The sequence below is a fragment of the Aedes aegypti genome, chromosome 1, assembly GCF_002204515.2.
Source record: "Aedes aegypti strain LVP_AGWG chromosome 1, AaegL5.0 Primary Assembly, whole genome shotgun sequence".
Taxonomy (NCBI): Eukaryota; Metazoa; Arthropoda; class Insecta; order Diptera; family Culicidae; genus Aedes; species Aedes aegypti.
The window spans coordinates 99,019,210-99,043,252 of record NC_035107.1 but is presented as its reverse complement, the minus strand read 5'-3'; the positions used below and the strand labels follow the sequence as shown (position 1 = coordinate 99,043,252).

General features: G+C 38.8%; 2 protein-coding genes across 2 annotated transcripts; one reads left to right on the top strand and one right to left on the bottom strand.

Moving 5' to 3' along the window:
• Positions 1–2,641: 2,641 nt before the first annotated feature.
• Positions 2,642–11,438, bottom strand: LOC5580124 (zinc finger protein 431). Its single transcript, XM_021843604.1, has 6 exons — positions 11,228–11,438; positions 10,897–11,163; positions 4,625–5,022; positions 4,222–4,564; positions 3,275–3,471; positions 2,642–3,206 (listed from the first exon to the last, which is right to left on the bottom strand). The coding sequence occupies exons 1-6, from the start codon at positions 11,348–11,350 to the stop codon at positions 2,684–2,686; spliced, it is 1,851 nt and encodes a 616-aa protein (XP_021699296.1). The 5' UTR covers positions 11,351–11,438; the 3' UTR covers positions 2,642–2,683.
• Positions 11,439–11,852: 414 nt separating this feature from the next.
• Positions 11,853–20,902, top strand: LOC5580060 (zinc finger protein 91). The gene is made up of 6 exons (XM_021843598.1): positions 11,853–12,018; positions 13,069–13,326; positions 13,390–13,805; positions 19,563–19,980; positions 20,043–20,239; positions 20,311–20,902. Exons 1-6 carry the CDS (start codon positions 11,896–11,898, stop codon positions 20,840–20,842), a joined length of 1,944 nt encoding a protein of 647 aa, XP_021699290.1. The 5' UTR covers positions 11,853–11,895; the 3' UTR covers positions 20,843–20,902.
• The last annotated feature ends 3,141 nt before the right edge of the window (positions 20,903–24,043 follow it).

Genomic DNA, 24,043 nt, shown 5'->3' with positions numbered 1-24,043 from the left:
TTTTATTTTAGCCGAAATATGGCTAATCGATGTAACTAAAGGCGATCCATCCACCAAAAATAGCGCATGTCGTTTTTATCGGAAAATATACGTTTAATTCCATAGTCCAATCTACTGGTACATTACAACCATTGGTACTAAAAATCTGAAATATGTTCTGTTTATGTTGCTTAAATGACTTAGACGTTGGGGCACTCTCTCAGCATTTTTGCTAACGGACAGTCATTCCTGACGCTTTCCCTTATTTTCCAACATATGTTATTTTTTATTAAACAAATAAACGTATGTTTGTTAAGAAATCAGAGGGGGTTGTGTACAAGACACGACCGCATGACGTTAACTACGCCAAGTGATTTTCTGCAATTGAATTTTAGTCGAGTGTCATAGTTGTAGCCTTCCTTTAGTTCAAACTCTAACATAATATCGAAACGGTCGCAACATTATAGATTTTCACATGACACCCAGTCCCAGTATATTGCCGTAAGACGTAGTTAACGTCAAAAGAAGAATGAGCGAAGAGGCAGAAATTGGTCTGCTTTTATAGTGTGCTTTCCAACCCACGTGTTTGGTTGCGTAAGAAAGGGGTCGACATTTTCACAACTTTCGACAGTCGTCAAAAATCAAAAGTTTTCTTAATTTGAGTAAAATGTTGTATAAATTCCCGACCGATTGGTGGGAAAATATTGAAAATCAACCGATAAATGGCTGAATTATTAGTATTCAAAATCTTACATAATTTCGTGACGGTCGCAACATTTTAGATTTTCAATTGACACCTAGTATATTGCCGTAAGACGTAGTTAACGTCAAAAAAAAATCTACGTGTACTTTTTGATAACTTTGGCAGAAATATTGGAAAAATAGATTTCACATGAAAATTTAGGTGTCTTTCTAGACACCTGTTGCGCAACGTTCAGGAGTAAGCACGCGCATTGATATACTCCAGGAGGACTGTACTACAGTCTATTCTTCCTAAAAGCCTAAAATCAGCCATGAACATTGCTCTATTGACGTCTCTACGGGTCTACAGTGACTCCAGTTGAATAAGCTGGAAGTCGACGGAATGCATAACGGATGAAGCGACAATGCACTGACTCTATCCTCTCCACGCCGTTACGGTAATACGGATGCCAAAGTGCGGAGCAGTATTAGAGTTTGGTCCGAACTAATGAGCAGTACAAGGATTTGAGGCAATATGGATCCGTGAAATCTTTGGCAATACGGAAGATGCAATCCAATGTCCTGACATATGCTGTTTGAACGTTATCTGAACATCCAGAACAACGCCATCGTCTTGTACGCGTTGAAGCACCTTTCCCTTGAGCTAATAAAAGAAAATGATAGGCTATGCAGTTTACGTGAGAATGAGATAATAGTATGCAAATTTGCGTGGCGATCTAGGGCGAATACTCAAGTTCGTTTGAATCTTGCCGAGGAATACGACAGGGTGATGGACTTTCGTACCAGTTGTTCAATTAAGAGAGTGTTAAGCCCGGTATTCAAGGTACGACTTTCACAGGATCCGGTCAGTTTGTTTGCTTTGTGGAATTGAGCGCAACAAGCCCCTCCTAGGAAGCAGTGTCACAATAGACGGAGATACTTTCGAGGAGGACAACAGCCCTGTAAAATGGTCTTCGCTTCAAACCTATTTGGAATAAGAAGGCGTGGAGCGAAACAAGCTAGGTGCACCAGGAGAGCGTAGGTCCTAGCTGGGAATGGCGAGAAGCGGCCAAGAGCCGTCAACTGAATTGGCGAAGCATGCAGGATTGACGATCTCAGCAAACCTGAATGAAAATTTATTAACTTGTGTGACAATTTGTTTGCTTAATTTACCAAGAATTGAAACTTAATGTGGTCAACAGTACATATCAACAAAGTTTATAATACTTTCGATAAACAAAAGTTATGTTCTAACGATTCCGAGAAGTATTGTATTTCGTCACATAAGAGAAACGAAAAATTTTGTATAGACTAATAGCACATACAAACAGACGTAACACTGCTTAAATCTCTATCGACCACTCGTTTAACGATCATTTGAATTTGATATGTTACAAGTCTCTCAAACAGAGGGGTGCGCATCGTTTTCCTTCGTGTTTGACGTTTTACACTACCGGCATCAGCAGGTCTTGTTGAAACACTGTTCCGTGCAACATACTCTCCAGATGATGAGTGTGTAAATTGTGCGATGGATTTTAATGAAATTTTAATTATTTTGTCTGTGTCTGAGCATGTTGAAAAAGTCAATTTAATCTAGATGTAAATCAAACCAAATTATCATGAAAGGAAGTTGAAGCCCTATTTCGCATGCATGGTGGACTAGATTACTAAAAAGTTGGATAAATCATACCTTAATTTTCGTACAAACATCAATAAAACCAGTGTTCTACACAACTTTAGCGACCTGAAGTACAAAATTGTAAACGGCATGAGAGTCATCAACCCCAAATTTACTAAAGACACATAATTTGATCCTTTAAACACGCACCAATTTTCTGTTTGTTACGCAGTGTGTTTGGCACACAGGAAATTGAATAAAAATCTCGAACGTATTTATTAATGTATTGATTTGAACCAAGAAATACCATATGTAGGTAGACATGTACATTTCGGAACATTTTAGACAAATGAAACTTCCGACTAGATTGCTTAAATGACATGTTCTTACCTTATTCAAAGCACATCATCGCCTATAAAACCGATCCGCAAGCTTCGCTGCCCATTGTTCCGCATGTGCTGCATGCTTATGAGTGTACATGTTGGAATTTGAGTTGCATGAATAAGGACAGAACGGACAAGAATACAGCACCTCTCCCCGGTGATTTGCCTCGTGCTCCTTGTGCCGAATAGCGCGTTTGAACTGCTTCCCGCAGTAACTACACGTCAACAGTGGCCGTTCCACATGATTGGTGCGTTTGTGATCGGGCAAGTTAGCCACATCTTTCCCACAGAGATCGCACTTTACCGGACCATCGGACAAGCACCGTAGCACGTGGCGTTTGTGAGAGCTTCGATTCTTGAGCCATTTCTTACAATGTTCGCATTGTTTCTTCAAACTGGCTGCTCCTTCTTTGGTGTGTGTCAATCGATGTGCGTCTAAAAATGACTTGGAAGCAAATCCCTTAGCGCAGATATCGCAAACGAAATTGAACGACGTGCCATGTATGGTTTGCTCATGCGTTCGCAAGTAATGCTCGGATCCGAAACTGCGTGAGAAATATCCATGTTAGTGCTCTAATTTTAGACTCCGGTGAAGAGTTATAAGGATACTCACGGTTTGCCGCAATCTTTGCAGATGAACGATTTCTTCTCCATGGAAAAGTGATATTTCATATGGGGTATCAGCAGGTATTCGCTAGCATAAGCAGAATCACATATTTCGCATTTGAACGGCTTTTCCGAATCAGGCGTGTGGACCCATATGTTGTGCCGGTCAATGCCTTCCTTTTCAGTGAAGGACTTATTACATACCTATCGAACAGAAAGGTTCCAATGTTAGAAAGACATTTTCTGAAGTATTGTTCGTCAAGAGGTTTCCAAACTGAAATGATTACTTTCACTTTCATTAAAATTACTCAATGATTACTAAAAATGAAGATTATTATGATTATCCAGATTTCTTATGATTACTTGATTACTACAACGAATTACTCTTAGTTATACCAAATTGTTTGACACCTTGCTTGATGACTCAAAAACCTTTTTAGCTAGAAGGTTGGTGTTTTCGGCAAAGATATTCAGCAGATCAAGAGCGGTGGTAAAATATATAATTGAAAATTCATCCGCTAGGTAACGCTAGTGACATTACTAACGCTTCAGTCGTCGCGCTGTTGTATTTTTTACAACACTATTGAGGAAACCTCGCTTTTCGTTCACAACAGCAGCGTGGTAGTTTTGACAGTTGCGAACCGCGCGACGACTCGAAGGTTAAATAAAATTTATTTGAACGGTACCTGACTGTTCACTGAATTTAAACTCATTCGTAGCAGACGCATGGAACGAGCTCACCAGTTGATATTCCAGACTGAGCAACTAGCACCCACCTTCAATTTTTTTTCGGTCTAAACCAACTGACTTTTGTTTACCGCCAGTAGGGCTGTGTTTTGTTTAATTATAGACAAAGTAAAACTTGTTCGAAATTAAGGATCAAATTGAATGAAATCATTGATTACTTAGCATCCAAATGTTTGATGGAAACCTCTTATATTTTGCACAACATACCTCACAACGAAACAGGTCCGGATTCTCGTGCCACTGACAATGCTGGAAGAGCATTCGCTTCTTGAAAAACTTCTTGTCGCAGCACTTGGCATACACATGCTGTTTGTGTACGGCGCTGAAGTGCTTCTTCAGATCCTGGAAGCTTTCGGCCACAAACTCACATTTGTCGCAGATAAGTGGGCAGAATTTCCGGATCAATACGTCCATGTCTTCGTCGCTTGTGTGAATTTCTGGTTCTGTTGTCGCAATCGCCGCATTGACTGCAGTTGAGTCAGGTGCTGGGGTCATGTTCTCCGTATGATTGGCCTTGATGTGATTCTTCAACGTGCGAGGGGTGTGAAAGCTACGGTTCATAAAATAAACAGAAATCATCATGCCCGAAATAGATAACGTTAAAACTTACTACTTGTTACATATATGACAAGTAATGTTTAAGCCTGCTTTTTGATGCCAACTCATATGTGCGGAATACATCCATTCGAATGCAAATCCTTTCTCGCATTGGTCACACTGGAACTTCTTCTCTAACTGTCCCGAATGGCTGATCAATTGATGCATTTGTAAACTGTCCTCTCTCTTGAAAAGTCTCGCTACGTCACAATGGTCACATTGAAGTAAAGATCCGCCTCTTTTTTTGACTGCTTGTTTGCGTAACGGCTTTTCTTCAGTCCTGCTGAGTTGTTTCCTTCGAACCGGCTTGGCACGTTTCGAAGCAATTTCTTTGCTTCTATTCCGTTTATATCTTTTGGCTATAGGTACTGTTGAATCTTCCTCTGAATCATCTGCTGTTTCTTCTAAGACCTGAAACAAAGGAGTGAAATTATGTAATGTCTGTCGTACTTCAATGACATGAACAGAGTATACTTTCAGCTTAGTTTTCTTATTGGTACTTCCGAAGAACTGCGAGCTGCTTGGCCGAAGTTACCATTCTCGCGTTTGTATTGTTATGTACGAAGATTATATTATTATTAAGATTATCGTTAGTGTTGTTAATCCTTCTTTGGCACTGTCTAGAGAAAAAAAAATCTCTTAGAATGGCACTCTCTAGATTATTGTTGCTACCACAATGAAATGGCAGGGTGAATTTTTAAATTTAAAACTGTCTCCCAAAAGGTTGGTTTGAAATTGTCGCTAAACGTGAGAAAAATGGTAAGAAAGGCGTTTCTTGGCGTGCTTCTTTCAAAGCGAGAAATGAATAATGTTGAAAATTGCTTCGACATGAGCAATAAGTCGATGCCTTAGATACATTTTCCAAGCAGCAAATCGAAGCACCCTCTAGTCTAGGCTCCTCAATTCAAGTGGATAAGCAAAGGGTGATGCCAATCGTAGTCAGTATTTCTGAATTTGGAAGATTTAGGCAAGATATCGTAAACGCCATTTGCTTTCGTTCCCAATCGCGCCTTGAAGAAAACTGTCGTCTTTTGGCGGGCCTTGAAGCTCGCGAACTACTTCGCTAACATCTTGAAGAGAAAATACCTGAATTTGTTACACGACAAAACTAAACTTGAAAGGTTATATTGAATCTTCAATGAAATCTTGAAAGATAACTCCAATGATAATACATCACCTCAAGATTTCAAAATAAAATAAATAATTATATTTTTCTTTCTCAAGAATGTTATTAAGTCAAAGTTTTGGATAAAGAAAAAGTTATGTTCTATGTTCATGTGACATGGACACATTTCCAGAAGCCTTGAGATAATATCAGAGGCGTTGCTTGATCAAATAAACCACCTGTGCACTTCATCTTTTATTATGCAATTTATATGATCCATAGTCATGCTAAGTTTTTTAATAAGAAAGAGCGTAATCACCGTTCTCGAATATGTGTTTTTTTCTCAGTCTTTCAAAAGAATCAAAACATCATTTGTCATCACTGAACAACCCAATTGAGGCAACACGTATTGGATGTGATTTTAACAATAAGTCATCATTAAATGGATAGTTTTGAAGAAGTAGTAACAATTTTAACAGCACTGATTTCTAACTAATCTTGCATATCTTTACATAGAATTGAACCAAAACAGTTCACCTCGTGTAAAAAAAAACTCGCTTATGGTACATGTAGAACCAGCGTGGTGACAACGCTGGCACCGATGGAAAGAGTGATCTTTCAACATTTAACCATCGTAAAATCTACCGAACTAATGCTGTATGCGAAAAAACGATTTTTTTTTAATTTCTTTATTAGTATCATTCTAAACTTTACATTCATATCTAGGTGTTCTTTTTTTTTTTTTAATTTCTTTATTAGTATCATTCCAAACATTACATTCATTTCTTATATCTAGGTGTTCTGTGTTATTTGACAACACTATCATCCTAATTTGGTAAAACAAATTTAAGATTTAATTAACATTTTTTTTTTCTATCTTTATTAACGAGATTTTTAGCCCTGGGCTAGTTCATCTCGGGACCAACGGCTTTACTTCCCTTCCGAAGGAAGTCGTCACTGAAATTTTTTGTTAACAACATATTACATTTCATTTGCCGTAGCAGTTCAGTTTTTTTACAGGTGAGTTGATTTCACCTGCTTATAAGAGAAAAAAAAACGTTTTTAATATACTTAACCTAAACATATAACGCATTAATCGTGGCAATAGGAGATTGTAACGATTTTTGCCTGAAATTATTAATTATTTTATTTGACATTTGTTCCAATGTTTCAACATTGGATATTCTATGTAACTCATTGGTACTATACCAGGGAGGAAGTCTCAGAATCATTTTCAAAATTTTATTTTGAATTCTCTGCAGAGCTTTCTTCCTGGTATTACAACAGCTAGTCCATATTGGTACAGCATACAACATGGCTGGCCTGAAAATTTGTTTGAATATCAAAGCTTGTTCTTAAGACAAAGTTTTGATTTTCTATTAATAAGGGGATAGAGACATTTTACATATTTATTACATTTGGCTTGAATGCCCTCAATGTGATTTTTGAAAGTTAAATTCTTATCTAGCATGAGCCCTAGATACTTAACTTCATCTGACCAATTTATTGGAATCCCTATCATCGTGACAACATGTCTACTTGAAGGTTTCAAATAAAGAGCTTTTGGTTTATGTGGGAATATTATTAGTTGAGTTTTGGAAGCATTAGGAGAAATCTTCCATTTTTGCAAGTATGAAGAAAAAATATCCAAACTTTTTTGCAATCGACTACAGATAACACGCAGGCTTCGTCCTTTGGCGGAGAGGCCTGTGTCATCCGCAAACAAAGATTTTTGACATCCCTGAGGTAGCTCAGGTAAGTCAGATGTGAAAATATTGTATAATACTGGTCCCAAAATGCTGCCTTGAGGAACACCAGCTCTTACAGGAAGTCTTTCAGATCTGGAGTTCTGATAATTAACCTGAAGTGTACGATTTGACAGATAACTTTGAATTATTCTAACAATGTATGTTGGAAAATTAAAGTTTTTTAATTTTACAATCAAACCTTCATGCCAAACACTGTCGAATGCTTTTTCTATGTCTAGAAGAGCAAGACCAGTAGAATAGCCTTCAGATTTGTTGGAACGGATCAAATTTGTTACACGTAAAAGTTGATGAGTGGTCGAATGTCCATGGCAGAATCCGAACTGTTCATTGGCAAAAATTGAATTTTCGTTGATGTGGGCCATCATTCTGTTCAAAATAACCTTTTCAAAAAGTTTACTGATGGAAGAAAGCAAACTGATTGGACGATAGCTAGAAGCTTCTGCAGGATTTTTGTCTGGTTTTAAAATTGGAACAACCTTAGCATTTTTCCATTTGTCAGGAAAATATGCTAATTGAAAACATTTGTTAAATATATCAACTAAAAATGATAAGCTACTTTCTGGAAGTTTCTTGATGAGGATGTAGAAAATTCCATCATCTCCAGGAGCTTTCATATTTTTGAATTTTTTAATAATAGTTCGCACTTCTTCCAAATCAGTCTCGCAGGCATTTTCGAAAACGTTCTCTTGATTGAGAATATTTTCGAACTTCTGAGTAACTTCATTTTCAATTGGACTAGTAAGTCCTAAATTAAAATTGTGCGCACTTTCAAACTGCATAGCAAGTTTTTGAGCTTTTTCGCAATTAGTTAGTAATAATTTGTTTTCCTCTTTCAATGCCGGTATTGGCTTCTGAGGTTTTTTCAAGATTTTAGATAATTTCCAAAAGGGCTTAGAGCCAGGGTCCAATTGAGAAATTTTATTTTCAAAATTTTTGTTTCTTAATTGAGCAAAACGTTTCTTGATTTCTTTCTGCAAATCCTGCCATATAATTTTCATAGCAGGATCGCGAGTGCGTTGAAATTGCCTTCTCCTCAAGTTTTTAAGACGGATCAAGAGTTTAAGATCATCGTCTATAATCACGGATTCAAATTTTACTTCACATTTTGGAATTGCAATGCTCCGGGCTTCAACAATGGAATTTGTTAAAGTTTCAAGAGCATTGTCAATATCAAGTTTAGTTTCTAAAGAAATGTTAACATCAAGATTGGAGTCAACATACGTTTTATATATATTCCAGTCGGCTCGTAAATAATTGAAAGTGGAGCTGATAGGATTGAGAATCGCTTCTTGGGATATTTGAAATGTAACAGGGACATGATCAGAATCAAAATCAGCATGAGTAATCATTTGGCTACAAAGATGACTAGAGTCAGTTAAGACCAAATCAATCGTAGATGGATTTCTAGAAGAGGAAAAACATGTGGGGCTTTCAGGGTATTGAATTGAGAAATATCCTGAAGAGCACTCATCAAATAAAATTCTGCCGTTGGAATTACTTTGAGAATTATTCCATGACCGATGTTTGGCATTAAAGTCACCAATGACAAAAAATTTTGACTTATTGCGAGTCAATTTACGCAAGTCAGTTTGGAGCAAATTAACTTGCTGCCCAGAGCATTGAAAAGGCAAATAGGCAGCTATGAAAGTATATTTACCAAACTGTGTTTCAACAGAAACACCTAAAGTTTCAAAAACTTTAGTTTCAAATGATGAAAACAGTTGATGTTTTATACGCCTATGAATGATGATTGCAACTCCCCCACATGCCCCATCAAGTCGATCATTACGATAAACAAAAAAGTTAGGATCTCTTTTGAGTTTAGATCCAGGTTTTAAATACGTTTCGGTAATAACTGCTATATGCACGTTATTAACCGTAAGAAAATTAAACAGCTCGTCCTCTTTACCATTCAGAGAACGAGCATTCCAATTTAAAATATTTAAATTATTTTTTGGATCCATTAGAAAAACGTAATCCAATAACAATTTGATTTGTATATTTTACACCTACTTGAACTGCTTCAGTCATAGTGGTGGCTTTGAACATTGCATCAATCATTAGATTCAATTGTTCAGTTAGAAAATTAAAATCAGAGGCAGACATATCATCTGATGATTTCCCATTGGAATTTTCGGTAGACGAAGAAGCGGGGTAGGAGTTACCTGTGGCGGTAGGGTTTTTTCCATTTGATTTGAAACAAGTAGAATGGGTACTCATGGAACGAATAGGGGAAGAGTTCAAATTACCTGCTACGATATCGGCAAAGGATTTACCGTGGGTAGATACATTCGAAATTGAAAGATTCGAACGGCTACCCGTTGTCCAATTTGTTACACGTAAAAGTTGAAGAGTGGTCGAATGTCTATGGCGGAATCCGAACTGTTCATTTTCAAAAATTGAATTTTCGTTTATGTGGACCATCATTCTGTTCAAATTTACCTTTTCAAAATAGTTTACTGATGGAGGCAAGCAAACTGATTGGACGATAGCTAGAAGCTTCTGCAGGATTTTTGACTGGTTTTAAAATTGGAACAATCTTAGTATTTTTCCATTTGTCAGGAAAATATGTCAATTGAAAACATTTGTTCAATTAATCAACTAAAAATGATAAGCTACTTCCTAGAAGTTTCTTGATGAGGATGTAGAAAATTCCATCATAGCCAGGAGCTTTCATATTTTTGAATTTTTTAATAATAGTTCTCACTTCTTCCAAATCAGTCTCACAGGCATTTTCGAAAACGTTCTCTTGATTGAGAAAATTTTCGAAGTCCTGAGTAACTTGATTTTAGATTGGACTAGTAAGTCCTAAATTAAAATTGTGCGCACTTTCAAACTGCATAGCAAGTTTTTGAGCTTTTTCGCAATTAGTTAGTAATAATTTGTTTTTCTGTTTCAATGCCGGTATTGGCTTCTGAGGTTTTGTCAACATTTTTGATAATTTCAAAAAGGGCTTAGAGCCAATTGAAAAATTTTATTTTCAAATGTTTTGTTTCTTAATTGTGCAAAACGTTTCTTGATTTATTTCTGCAAATCCTGCCATATAATGTTCATAGCAGAATCGCGAGTGTGTTGCAATTGCCTTCTCCTCACGTTTTTAAGACGGATCAAGAGTTTAAGATCATCGTCTATAATCAAGGATTCAAATTTTACTTCACATTTTGGAATTGCAATGCTACTGGCTTCAACAATATAATTTGTTAAAGTTTCAAGAGCATTGTCAATATCAAGTTGTTTGTAAAGAAATATTAACATCAAGATTGGAGTCAATATTTGTGTCATATATTTCAGTCGGCTCGAATATAATTGAAATCATTTTCATAGGTACTTGCTTGTGGATATTCAAGCAAGTAACCTAGAGGATAAGATTTAGAATGAACTAGACTAAAGGGTGAACTATCCATACTGTACCTCGTCGTTTGAAACGTGACCATCTGGTGCCTTTAACGAATGGACTTTGATGCCCTTCTCCGATACTTCTTCCTTGATCAATTCACTTGTAAATAGCAGCTCCGGTAGCAAGACATCTTCATCATCGTCTTCCGTCTTGATATCGGTGGTGCCACCGGGGAAATAATCATGATCCCAAAGCTCTTTGACTTCGCAGTAAAATTTGTGAAAGTCTTCGATTTTCTCCCAACAAATGCCGCACAGGACCCGATCTTCATACTGGTCAGCCTACAGAAAGTGAAAGCAATATCGTTATCAAGCAAACATGTCAACAATGCATTTTCACACTAACCGGAAACCAAAAGTGGCACGCAACAACAGCACCAATATCCTCACCATTGGCTTTGTCTGATAGCCGTAGAATATCGTCCGCTTTCTGCCGACAAGTCAAGCAATTTGTCGAACCATCGGTCATTTTTTAAAGATTTAAACTGTTCAAATCAGCTGCGAATTTCTCGCCAAATAAGCTGAAACTGAACTGAAAGGAAAACCAAACAAACATTTTCAAGTGTTGCCATTCCTCAACATTTGTGATTTCACTGAGGAACTCGCGAGTGCGGTGCGTGAGTGGACGCTCACTGCACAGTGGGCCGTATACACGAAAATCGAAAATTTTGCGAAATAAATAAGACACATCAACCACTTGTAACGTGGCATACACTGCCATAAATGTGTTGATGCTGGATCGATCAAGTCAAGCTAAATCGATACTGAATAATAATTTATCATTCCTTCGAAAAACTCGAAATGAATTCGAACAATAATTCGAAGGCTCGAAATAAATAAGCATCTTATCATGCACCAAAACAAAAATAAGAAAATTGCAATAAAAATCAGTTCGGATTAAGTGGAAGCTTTGTCGAAAGACGTAATTAACACTATTTCGCGACACCCCCATGTTACGTCCCGTGTCACTCATCGAGCATCGCCTGTCAAAATAGTTCACTAAAATCAGCAACAATGGCCGAAGCTGTGGAAAACTGTTTAACTTGCCGCAGAAAAACAGATAATTTCCTCCGGACATCGGACGATTCAACTGCGGAAAATATCGGGGCCATTATCGCCATTCATTTCTGGTTCCAGGTGAGTACGATTTTTAGATTTTCAACCCTCAATTTTCAAGCACCGCCGATATTCCGGTTCGCTTCGGATTCGCATCATCTAATGAAAATAGCAGGGCTGGTAGCGACTAGTACCGTAAAGTGCCCATTTTTCGCGCGCGCTCTTAATTTCGCTCACTGACATTTTAAACATGTTTTGCGAAAGAAATTTTTGTTGGCTAGTATTTTGAATAATTCTACTTCAAATATGGTTATATAACATGCAATTATATGGTCTAATATGTATCAACAAATATGCATAAAATGGCACTGAGCGAAATTAGGAGCGTGCGTGAAATATGGTACCATCACCGGGACTAACCGGGACTGTTGCCTGGAATGCGCTTCTTCTAGCAATAAAACAGCAACCAATTTATTATTAATTCAAGAATGCGCTTAACGCACGTTGAAACTCATTTCAACTTCAAATTTAATTAACTTTCGTTAACTATTTCTAACTATTTTTGTAATTTCTAGTTTTCTACCTGTAATTTTCTTAAAAACACTTATTTTTTCGTTGACCTGAAAAATGGTAAAACCGCCAGGGTATCGTTTTTACTAAATAAATTACAAATTACATCCTCACTGGGACATAGCCTTAGTGTTCTTATGAGCACTTCCGCAGTTAATAACTGAGAGCATTATTTGCCAATGTTGGCATTTTTGCATTCGTATATGTCGTGTGGCAGGTACGATTATATTCTACGCCCAGGGAAGTCAAGGAAATTTCCATTACGAAAAGATCCTGGACCGACCGGGAATCGAACCCTGGTCACCTTCAGTATGGCTTTGCTTTGTAGCCGCGGACTCTTACCACTCGGCTAAGGAAGGCCCCAATACCCATAATAGTAAGAGGAGTGTATATTTCCTTGGGCAATCCTCATGACATAACGTAGACGACAAGTCTCGCATAACCTGTGATATCGCCCTAAAAGACATTGGTAAGAATTGTATGCTTGTTAATTTGGCTGTTGCCTCTTAGAACCGTGCTGACTGTGAATTACATTCAATATTTTCTCGTTCTACTTCAAAGGCTGACCAATATGAGCACCAAGTGCTGTGCACCAGTTGCTGGGAAAAGATCGATGATTTCCACAAATTTTACAATGAAGTAAAACAGGTCTGGTCCGACGAGAGTCTACCCAGCAGCGCCATCATCAAGAAGGAAAAGTTCAACGATGATACCCAACCCGAACTCATTGCTTGCGAGTTGGTCAAAGTGGAAATCGACAAAGCAGAAGAGCTAGACAAATTCCACGATGAGGACGACGATGATTCAGGCAAAAATTATGTATGTCAGATACAGTATTGTATTAGTATTTTGAATGTTATCAATATATATTGATCGTTACAGGTTCCATATGAAGAATCGGAAACCTCAGACGATTCCGAAGAGGAATCCGCGATACCCATAGCTAAGAGATGCCGAAGCGTCAAGCGCCCTTCAAAGACTACAAAGCGTGATAAGCCAATTCGCAAGAAGCGCCAAGTCAGCACTCAACGGACTCCGAAGGTTGTGAATCGAAAACGTAACATTCATTGCAGGGAGGAGTACCCATTCCAATGTCTCATTTGCGATCCGGTAAGAGCATTTAAGGAAAGCGAGGGTTTACGGTTGCACAACGAAGTATGCCACACGGAAGAGTCGGAGAAAAAGTTCCAGTGCGATCAATGCGAGAAAGCATTTACTAGCGAATGGCAACTCTCCGGACACAAGAGTTGGCATCAGAAGCAGATCTTGAATTTCTACTGTGAAAAATGCAACAAACAGTAAGTTTTCAATCGTCGTGGATAGTACGACATTTCGCGGTGTGCCATTTCACGGTTTGTCTCATTTAGCACATTTATTTAGTTAACATCTAAACACATAATACCGAATCAACAATTTTACGCCTGACGCCACAATACTCGATTCGTGGCCGCATCTCTCCATCCTCGGTTCTGCCCCACGCTCGCCAAGTCGCTGTGCACTTGATTTGCCCACCTAGCTCGCTGTGCTCCACGCCTTCTTGTACCAACGGGTGTTTTCAAGGCTTTCGCCTACTGCAGCGATGAGCGTGACAGTGGCTTCGCTGACTGTGATTTGCTTTGCTTGGCTACTGTAGAGTGAATTTCAATATTTTTCCCAACCCTGCTTGTAGGTCCTCCTAGAGCATCGTCCACATTTCATGCCCGTATGTAGATGACTACCGGTCTTATGAGCGTTTTGTACATGGTACATTTGGTGCGGGTGTGATTCTTTTTTGACCGCAGCATCTTGTGGAGGCCCCACTTCCACTGATGATGCGCCTTCGTATTTCTCGGCTAACGTTAATATCAGCTGCCAGCAGGGCTCCAAGGTCGACCACTTCGAACGTATCCCCGTCGATCGTAACACTGCTTCCTTGGCGAACCCTGTCGCGATCGGCTCCACCTACTAGCATGTACTTTGTCTTGGACGCATGCACCACCAGCCCAACTTTTGCTGCCTTGCGTTTCAGGCGGGTGTACACGTCTGCCACCTTTTCAAATGTTCGGCCGACAATGTCGATATCATCCGCGAAGCAAATAAATTGATCGGATCTCGTGAAAATCGTACCCCGGCTATTCAGCCGGGCTCTCCGCATAAAACCTTCTAGCGCGATTTTGAACAACAGGCACGAAAGTCCATCACCTTGTCTTAGTCCCCGGTAAGATTCAAACGAACTGGAATGTTTGCCTGAAATCTTCACACAATTTTGCACACCTTCCATCGTTGCTTTTACTATTGTATGCTGCCTTGATATCGATGTAAAGGTGATGCGTTGGGATCTGGTATTCACAAAGTTTTTGAAGGATTTGTCGCACAGTAAAGATCTGGTCCGTTGTCGGCTTGGTAACTTCCCACGAACTCGTTTACTACAGGTGACAGACGACGGAAGATGATCTGGGTTAATACTTTGTTGGCCGCATTTAGAATGGTGATCGCTAGAAAGTTCTCACAATCTAACTTGTCGCCTTTCTTATAGATGGGGCATATCACACCTTCTTTCCACTCCTCCGGTAGCTGTTCTGTTTCCCAGATTGTGCCTTTCAGTCGGTGCAAACAAATGGCCAGCCTCTCCGTGCCCATCTTTATGAGTTCAGCTCCGATACCATCCTTACCAGCTGCTTTATTGTTCTTGATCTGGTGAATGGCATCATTAACCTCCCTTAAAGTGGTAGCTGGTTGGTTTCCATCGCCCGCAGTATTGACGAAGGCATTTCCTCCGTCGTCCCGTCCTTCATTGCCTGTGTTCTCAGCGACACTCAGGTGTTCGTCGAAGTGCTGCTTTCACCTTTCGATCACCTCTCGCTCATTTGTCAAAATGCTCCCATCCTTATCCCTGCACATCTCGGCTCGCGGCACGAAGCCGTTGCCGTTGAGCTTCTGATAGAAATTACGTGTTTCTCGATACCGACACAGCTGTTCCGTCTCCTCGAACTCCGTCTCCTCCAGGCGGCGGTTTTTCTTCCGAAAGAGGCGGGTCTGCTGTTGCCGTTTCCATTTATAACGTTCCGCGTTCTGTCGGGTCTCTTGCTGCAGCATGGCCGCTCGCGCTGCATTCTTATCCTCCAGAATCTGCCTACATTCCTCGTCGAACCAATCGTCCCGTCGATTCCGTCACATGTACCCGACGTTGCTCTCAGCTGCGTCGTTGATGGCTGATTCCACTGTCCTCAAGCAGTCCTCAAAAGAGGCTGTGGTTGCTTAAGCCGCTCAAGGTCATAGCAGGGCGGCCGTCGGTATCGTACGCTGTTAACGACGGAGAGTTTTGGGCGCAGTTTAACCATCACCAGATAGTGAACAGACTCGATGTTAGCGCCACGATAGGTCCTGCCGTCCATCAATCAGAACGTGATCGATTTGGGATTCTGTCTGCTGCGGTGATCTCCAGGTGTATCGGTATGGAAGGCTATGCTTGAAGTATGTGCTACGAATGGCCATATTCTTAGAGGCGACGAAATTAATTCCGTTTTCGTTCGTCAGCCGGTAAGCGCTTACATTTCCAATAGTCGGTCTTAATTCCTCCTCTTGGTCAACCTGAGCGTTTAGATCCGAAGAAAGTATAGCTTTCTGTAAAACTGTTTCTGAGATATTAGTATCCAAAGTTTCTAAATTTTGTTTTTACCTTTTATCACAATAACCCTTCCCCGAATCACCCCTTTTTTTTATTTTCATATGTTTGGAAGTAAAACTGAATTGAATTTTCTTTCCAGCAGAAAAATCGAAAAATTACCTATTGCATATATGCATATACAGTCAGGCGCATAAAAAAAATGCTAAAATCGTCATATCATGTTTTATGGTAGTTTTTACATAGAAAATATGAATGAAACATAAATATTATTCCTTACTTGTATTGTTTAATCTGTTTAGACACAGTTTTTCGCTTTGGACATGATTTTTATCTGCTACTTTCACCTTACCAGAGAGGAATTGGAAGCATTCCTTCAAATTTTATCATGCGAACGTCGAGTTCGATATCTGTGTGATGAAAGCTTCTAAAACATCAACGATGGCGTGAGATTCTTCACAGACCTTGTCTCCAGCATACGCCCATATCAAATGATAGAATAGTTTCATACCTGGGTAATTCATTTTGGAGCGCTTTTATTGAACCTTCATATAAGTGTGATAAACGGCTCCATTTTGCTCAAAACCTATGAGCTAGCAATGCACTATGGTCCAGGAATCAGTTTTACGCGGAAAGATGCATTTTGAGCTTTAGAATGAAACATTAGACAAAAACGGTCTTCTACAAAGTTGTTTGTATTAGTTAAGCCCTTTGTTTGATGTTATTGAAAATTAGGGTGGACCACATTTTCATAGAAATTGTGTAACTAACTTTCTAATTTGTAGAAATTATATTATACATGCTTCAGCAAAGTTGTAGACCATTCAATTTCAAGCAACTTTGCCGAAAAAAGTTTTTTTGTATCTCTTATATTGACCGATTTAGAGCTTTTTTCCTACGGTGACATAGGGTGGTCCGAAAAAAACTGGTTATCTGGCTCTAGAGTTTTCAATTCAAATTTCTCATCAAAGTAGTCTATGAAACATTTTTAGAGCTTTGAAAAATGCGTAATTTGGTGAGTGAAGAAACTCGCTATCTCCTTCCGTTTAGGAGTTATTGTTGTTTTTCTCTCAAAAACATGCCTACTTTGATTGTGAATATCTCTGATTGGGGCAAACATAAAAAATATCTTTTGACGGCATTCAAAAGACAAAATAAAATTGTATATTATATCAAAAAATTACAGATGTGTTATTTTTGTAACTCTAATAAAACGTCTTGAAAGTCAAATATTTTTCATCACAAAAACTTTAATAACTTTTGAACTAAAATAGATATCAACAATATTTTTGCATGAAAATTTCCGTTTTGTGAAGTTCTAAAAGTCGTTCATATACGACTTTGACGAGAAAATAATATTAAAAAACTAGAGTTGAAAAACTTATTTTTGTTGGACCACCCTGCGATGATTAGGAAACAATGCTCTAGATTGGTCAAATTTTGAGCTACAGGAAAACTTTTTTTGGCAAAGTTGATCAAAATTTCAAGTTCTACCGCTTTGCCTAAGAGCATATACCAGTATTTTTGCAAATTAGAAAGTTGATTATATGATATGTGTGATATTGTGGACCACCCTAGTTTCAAATGACACAGTATGTAAGCTTACATTATTAGAAACAATTTTGTAGAAGATCATTTTTGTCTGAAATTTCATTTTCATGCCCAAAATGCAAAATAATAAAGAAATACATACTATGAAAATCTTCAAAATAGTTTTAGAGCCCTATCTTTCTTATTTCGGATTTCTCGTCAAAGCGGTCTATGAACGACTTTAAGAACTTAACAAAATGCAAATTTTCATACAAAAATATTGATGATATCTATTTTGGTTCAAAAGTTATTAAAGTTTTTCTGCTTAAAATCCTTTGTTTTTCAAGGCATTTTATTAGAGTTACAAAAATAACACATCTGTAATTTTTTGATACAATATACAATTTTATTTTTTCTTTTGAATGCCGTCAAAAGATATTTTTTATGTTTGCCCCAATCAGAGATATTCACAATCAAAGTAGGCATGTTTTTGAGAGAAAAACAACAATAACTCCTAAACGGAAGGAGATAGCGAGTTTCTTCACTCACCAAATTACGCATTTTTCAAAGCTCTAAAAGTGTTTCATAGACTACTTTGATGAGAAATTTGAATTGAAAACTCTAGAGCCAGAAAACCAGTTTTGTTCGGACCACCCTATGTCACCGTAGGAAAAAAGCTCTAAATCGGTCAATATAAGAGATACAAAAAAAACTTTTTTCGGCAAAGTTGCTTGAAATTGAATGGTCTACAACTTTGCTGAAGCATGTATAATATAATTTCTACAAATTAGAAAGTTAGTTACACAATTTCTATGAAAATGTGGTCCACCCTAATTTTCAATAACATCAAACAAAGGGCTTAACTAATACAAACAACTTTGTAGAAGACCGTTTTTGTCTAATGTTTCATTCTAAAGCTCAAAATGCATCTTTCCGCGTAAAACTGATTCCTGGACCACTGTGCAATGATATAAGTTGTCTCTAACCGAAGGAACAAATTTCATCCTCAAAAATCTGTTATAGGCCTCCGTATTTATTTTTTATTCAACTATAAAAAAAATAAAGGCATATCAAACTTATAAGACGCAAATGCCCTCAAAACCCTGGCAAAATATTGTATTGTAATCATGAAAAACACGTTCTCTAAGAACGCCTCCATCCTCTGATACCAAAAAAACTAAAATTTTCAACAATAAAGTGTGATTTTTAAAGGTGGAAAGTTTATCATCAGAATATACGACGCTGTTTCTAGCTTAGGGTGGACAAAATCTTTGAACTTATTTGCTTTATTACATTATTCAGGACAGTAAGAAAAATATGACAAAAATTGTCCTGGATAGCGAAGTTGTATCAGAATATATTCTAATCAGAAGTTACATTCGCTATATCAGAATCAGAAGTTACATTCACTATAAAAAAAACAATGAAAATAACGCTTGTGGATGCTATATTCACGTTCAAACAATTTTCGCATTTTTTTTATGGGCCATACTGTATATGTCATTGTCATCTTCGAAACTTCAAAAGCAGTTTTTCTGTTTTTGATGTTTCGATGATAACTGATAACTTTTCTATAGGTCCTCTGAAAAAATCCAGAAGGACATGTTAGAGCAATTTATGTAAACGGTATCCGGAGTTATTCCTTAAAAAATACGTTGGAGCAATTCCTGCATGAATTGCTTGAAGAATGAAGGAATATCTGGAAGATTTCATGACAAAATATCTGGAGAGATCTTCGAAGAAAGTCTAGGACGTGCAATTCCAAACGAAAATACCAATAAGAACACTGAAGATTGCTCTTATTGCATGATGCTTTAATCTATAAAACACATAGGAAACAAAATGTGGCCAGTGAAAACCGCGAAATGTTATATCGTTGTTGTAGTGTTTCATAATTCTAATAACTGTGCTTTGTTTTAAGTTTCGATTCAGGGCGAACGTTGAACAACCACATGCACGCAAATCATCCTGAAACGGTCCCTAAATTCTTAATGCCAAGCCCAATCTCAACCGGAGACACTGCCACAAATGATCAGCAAGCTCTAGCCCCAACGGAAAATCCAGCGAATACTTCGCAAAGCTCTCAGGTCGCATCCGATTGGAATCCGAAAAATCCAGAGGAAATAGCACAACGCGATGAGACGATTCGGAAATTCTGCACCCTCATCTGCGACAAATGTGGATTCGCGGGCGAAAACTTCTACTATCTAGAGAAGCACTACAAAAACGAACACAATTTGCTCGGGTATGCGCTCTGCTGCAACCGGAAGTTTTTCAAAAAGCGAAAGTTGTACGAGCATTGTCTACGACACATCAATCCGGACATGTTCCGTTGCGAGGTGAGTTTCGTAACGCAAAACTTTGATCATTAGGTAAAAGAATGAAATTTTAATTTCAACAGCTTTGTAAGCGATCTTTCATGGACAGAGACAGTCTTTTAAGTCACAATAAACGAGTTCACACGCCAGACTCGCAGAAACCGTTCAAGTGTGAAATATGCGATGCGGCTTTCCATAAAGAGTATTTGATGAAGACCCACATGAAGTACCACCTGTCATTGGAGCAAAAAATTTACAACTGCAAAGATTGCGATCGATCGTAAGTATCCCAAATCTACATTTTTCGTCTGTTCAAGAACCTTTATTGAAATGTTCAACTTTTATTCGCAGTTTCGGAGCAGCAACCTACTTACGCACACATCAGCAAACCGTTCACGGTGCCGCATCCAGCTGGGTGTGCGATATCTGTGCCAAGGGATTTGCCCACAAGTGGCGCCTGGAGTCGCATCGGCTTTCGCACACGGCGGAAGGAGCTGCCAGCTTGAAGAGACAGTGCGACAACTGTAAGAAGTGGCTCAAGAATGAAATATCATTCAAAAACCATCTGATGCGGTGTTTGAACAGCAATCCCGTGTCGTGCGATCTTTGCGGGAAGGAAGCTGCAAATGAGCTGGCCTTGGCCAGTCACAAGCGACTTCATCACACGGAGCAGCCAGTGTACACCTGCAGCTACTGCGGGAAGCAGTTCAAACGCGCCATTCGGCACAAGGAGCACGAGGCGAACCACCGGGGAGAGGTTCTTTATTCGTGTCCATTCTGTCCTTACACTTGTAATTCCAATTCCAACATGTACACCCACAAGAAGGTGGCTCATCCTGAATTGTGGGCGGCAAAGATTAACGATAAGTACTATAAGCGATAATTTACAACTGGGATGTAATTTAACAAGGTTTTAACTAAAGGATCTCTAGTATCTTAGAAAGCAATTTAATTAAGATTGACGAATCCGAAATATTTCAGTCCCTTGTTCTGCATTTTGTGAAGAGTCCGCAAATCGTCCTTCACTTGGTTTACTAATCTTGCTCGTTACATATCACTTCATTTTGTATACATGATTGATAAAACTTAATTCTATGTTCGAATCATTCGGATTTGAAAATGAAATATAATTCAGTGTACTTTATACTCATCACATTTAACGTTCAAGGATCCGACATCGTAATCATCGAAACTTCAAGATATGTTTTTTCTGTTCAAAACCAAAAATTACTCGATGAAAATATGTTCACTGTGCCTCGGATTGAGTGTACAGTGAACACATTTTGAGTCCTTGGGTCTCTCCAAGGTAGCCTCCAAAGTGCAAAACGAAGAAATCTTCGTTGAGAACTGATTCGATTCGCTCGTATCCTTTGTTGTAGTTCGGACTCCAAACCGCAGAACCACATTCCAATGATGCTCGAACGAGGGAACAGTATAACGCTTTCAGACAATAGATGTCGGTAAAGTTGTTTGCAGTTCTAAAGACGAAGCCAAGCGTTCTTGATGCTTTATCAACAATATAAGCGACATGATGGGAGAACGTCAGTTGCGAATCCAACAGAATACCCAAATCCTTAACGCATTGCACTCGTTTGATGGTAGTAACAAAAATTTTATACTCGAATATTATCGGCTTTGCGAAGATTAGCACTTTGCTAGATTGTCAACTAGTCGGTTGAGATCGCACCATCCAGCGAAGACGTTCATCTGGTCCTAGAGATAACGGCAATCGGCAATTAAGCATATTCGCTGAAAAAATTATAGTTCGTCTGCGAACGTCAGTCGACGCCGTTCCACAACAAAGTGCACGTCGTTAAAGTACAGAAGTAAAATCAAAAGACCCAGATGACTACCTTGCGGTATGCCTGATGACGTGTAAAAGTAGATCGATATTCTCCTGATGCTACCACTAATTGACGATCAGTGAGGTGAGAGCGGAACAATCTCAAAAGGCTTCATCCAAATCCAAGCCTATCGAGCTTGGCGATTGCAATACCGTGGTTTAGCTTATCGAATGTCGCAGATAGATCGGTGTACCGTTTTGATTTATATTACGGACACTTAAGGCCTCAGTGAAGTGTAACTCACCAAAAAGCATAAAATAAATAATTCTGTATGATTTATCCGCGTTATCGAGCCTTTAAAACCCTTAACTTTCAAATGGTGAGTGAACATTTTGATTCCGTCTAATGCATAATTTTAAATAAATAGAACTGTGTGGACTTTATATGATTCTTATTCCAGGCGTTGCCTTACTTCTGCCTCATATTCCGGACACTATGTTTCGAATTCCGGACAGCTTATAAAAATCATAAATAGAAATGACAATTTATCAATTTAAATCGTAGAGCCGCATAAGAAAACTGAGTGTTTGGCCAGGACCCATCCCTACGTTGTGTTGTTTTTCGAGAGCATCAAAATCCGTAGGAAATCACCAACACAGAAAACTAACTACAGAGGATGATTTATTTCCTCCGAGGCACAAGCTGACACTCGGAAAGAATTTAACTTTCAAAAATCACATTGAGGGCATTCAAGCCAAATGTAATAGTGTAAAATGTCTCTATCCCCTTATTAATATAAAATCAAAACTTTGTCTTAAGAACAAGCTTTTGATATTCAAACAAATTTTCAGGCCAGCCATGTTGTATGCTGTACCAATATGGACTAGCTGTTGTAATACCAGGAAGAAAGCTCTGCAGAGAATTCAAAATAAAATTTTGAAAATGATTCTGAGGCTTCCTCCCTGGTACCAATGAGTTACATAGAATATCCAATGTTGAAACATTGGAACAAATGTCAAATAAAATAATCAATAATTTCAGGCAAAAATTGTTACAATCTATTGCCACGATTAATGCATTATATGTTTAGGTTAAGTATATTCAAAGCGTTTTTTTTCTCTTATAAGCAGGTGAAATCAACTCACCTGTAAAAAATCTGAACTGCTACGGCAAATGAAATGTAATATGTTATTAATAAAATGTTAATAAAATCTTAAATTTGTTTTACCAAATTAGGATGATAGTGTTATCTAATAACACAGAACACCTAGATATAAGAAATGAATGTAATGTTTGGAATGATACTTATAAAAAAAGACGTGAGTGCCAGGAGGTTTTAGAGGAGAAGAATGCAGCGCGGTCTGCAATCCTACAGCATGGTACGCGACAAAACGTGAAACGATACAGACTGAAGCGCAAACAGCAAACCCGCCTATTCCGGGACAAAAAGCGCCGCCTGGAAGAGGTGGAATGCCAAGAGATGGAGTTGCTGTACCGTTCTCAAGAAACGCGGAAGTTCTATCAGAAGCTCAACACATCCCGCAAAGGCTTCGTGACGCGAGCTGAAATGTGCCGGGATAAGGATGGGAGTATCTTGACTGACGGACGCGAGGTGATCGAAAGGTGGAAGCAGCACTTCAATGAACATTTGAATGACGCAGAGAACACAGACACAGAAGGTCAGGACAGCGAAGGCGATGGTTACGTCAGCACAGCGGACAGTGGAATTCAACCAGCTCCCACGATGGGGGAAGTTAAGAATGCCGTCCTACACCTCAAGAACAACAAGGCCGCTGTCGGAGGCGACGGATGGTATCGGAGCCGAACTCATCAAGATGGGCCCGGACAGGTTGGCTGCTTGTCTGCATCGGCTGATAATCAGAATCTGGGAAACGGAACAGCTACCGGATGAGTGTAAGCAAGGCGTTATATGCCCTATCTACAAAAAGTGCGACAAACTGGAGTGTGAAAATTATCGTGCAATCACTATCCTAAACGCTGCCTACAAAGTGCTATCCCAGATTCTCTTCCGTCTTCTATCACCTATAGCAAACGAGTTCGTGGGAAGTTATCAAGCAGGTTTCATCGACAGCCGCTCGATAACGGACTAGATCTTTTCCGTGCGGCAAATCCTCCAGAAATGCCGTGCGTACTAGATCCTTACACACCATTTGTTCATCGATTTCAAGGCGGCACACACTGGGGCAGATCGCTGTTTTCAATGGCCAAAACCTCTACTACTCTGGATATGGATCCTAGAGGTGTGTTCGACAAAGTATTTTGGAATCACTTGTACTACA

What these genes read in the sequence shown, in the direction of transcription:
- LOC5580124 (XM_021843604.1), bottom strand. Translation starts at nt 11,350, where the DNA reads ATGACCGATGGTTCGACAAATTGCTTGACTTGTCGGCAGAAAGCGGAC. An exon ending in CGTGCCACTTTTGGTTTCCG is followed by an intron (nt 11,164 to 11,227) that starts GTTAGTGTGAAA and finishes CACTTTCTGTAG; the next exon opens with GCTGACCAGTATGAAGATCG. An exon ending in TGCAAAGATTGCGGCAAACC is followed by an intron (nt 3,207 to 3,274) that starts GTGAGTATCCTT and finishes TTTCTCACGCAG; the next exon opens with TTTCGGATCCGAGCATTACT.
- LOC5580060 (XM_021843598.1), top strand. Translation starts at nt 11,896, where the DNA reads ATGGCCGAAGCTGTGGAAAACTGTTTAACTTGCCGCAGAAAAACAGAT. An exon ending in CCATTCATTTCTGGTTCCAG is followed by an intron (nt 12,019 to 13,068) that starts GTGAGTACGATT and finishes TCTACTTCAAAG; the next exon opens with GCTGACCAATATGAGCACCA. An exon ending in ATGATTCAGGCAAAAATTAT is followed by an intron (nt 13,327 to 13,389) that starts GTATGTCAGATA and finishes TGATCGTTACAG; the next exon opens with GTTCCATATGAAGAATCGGA.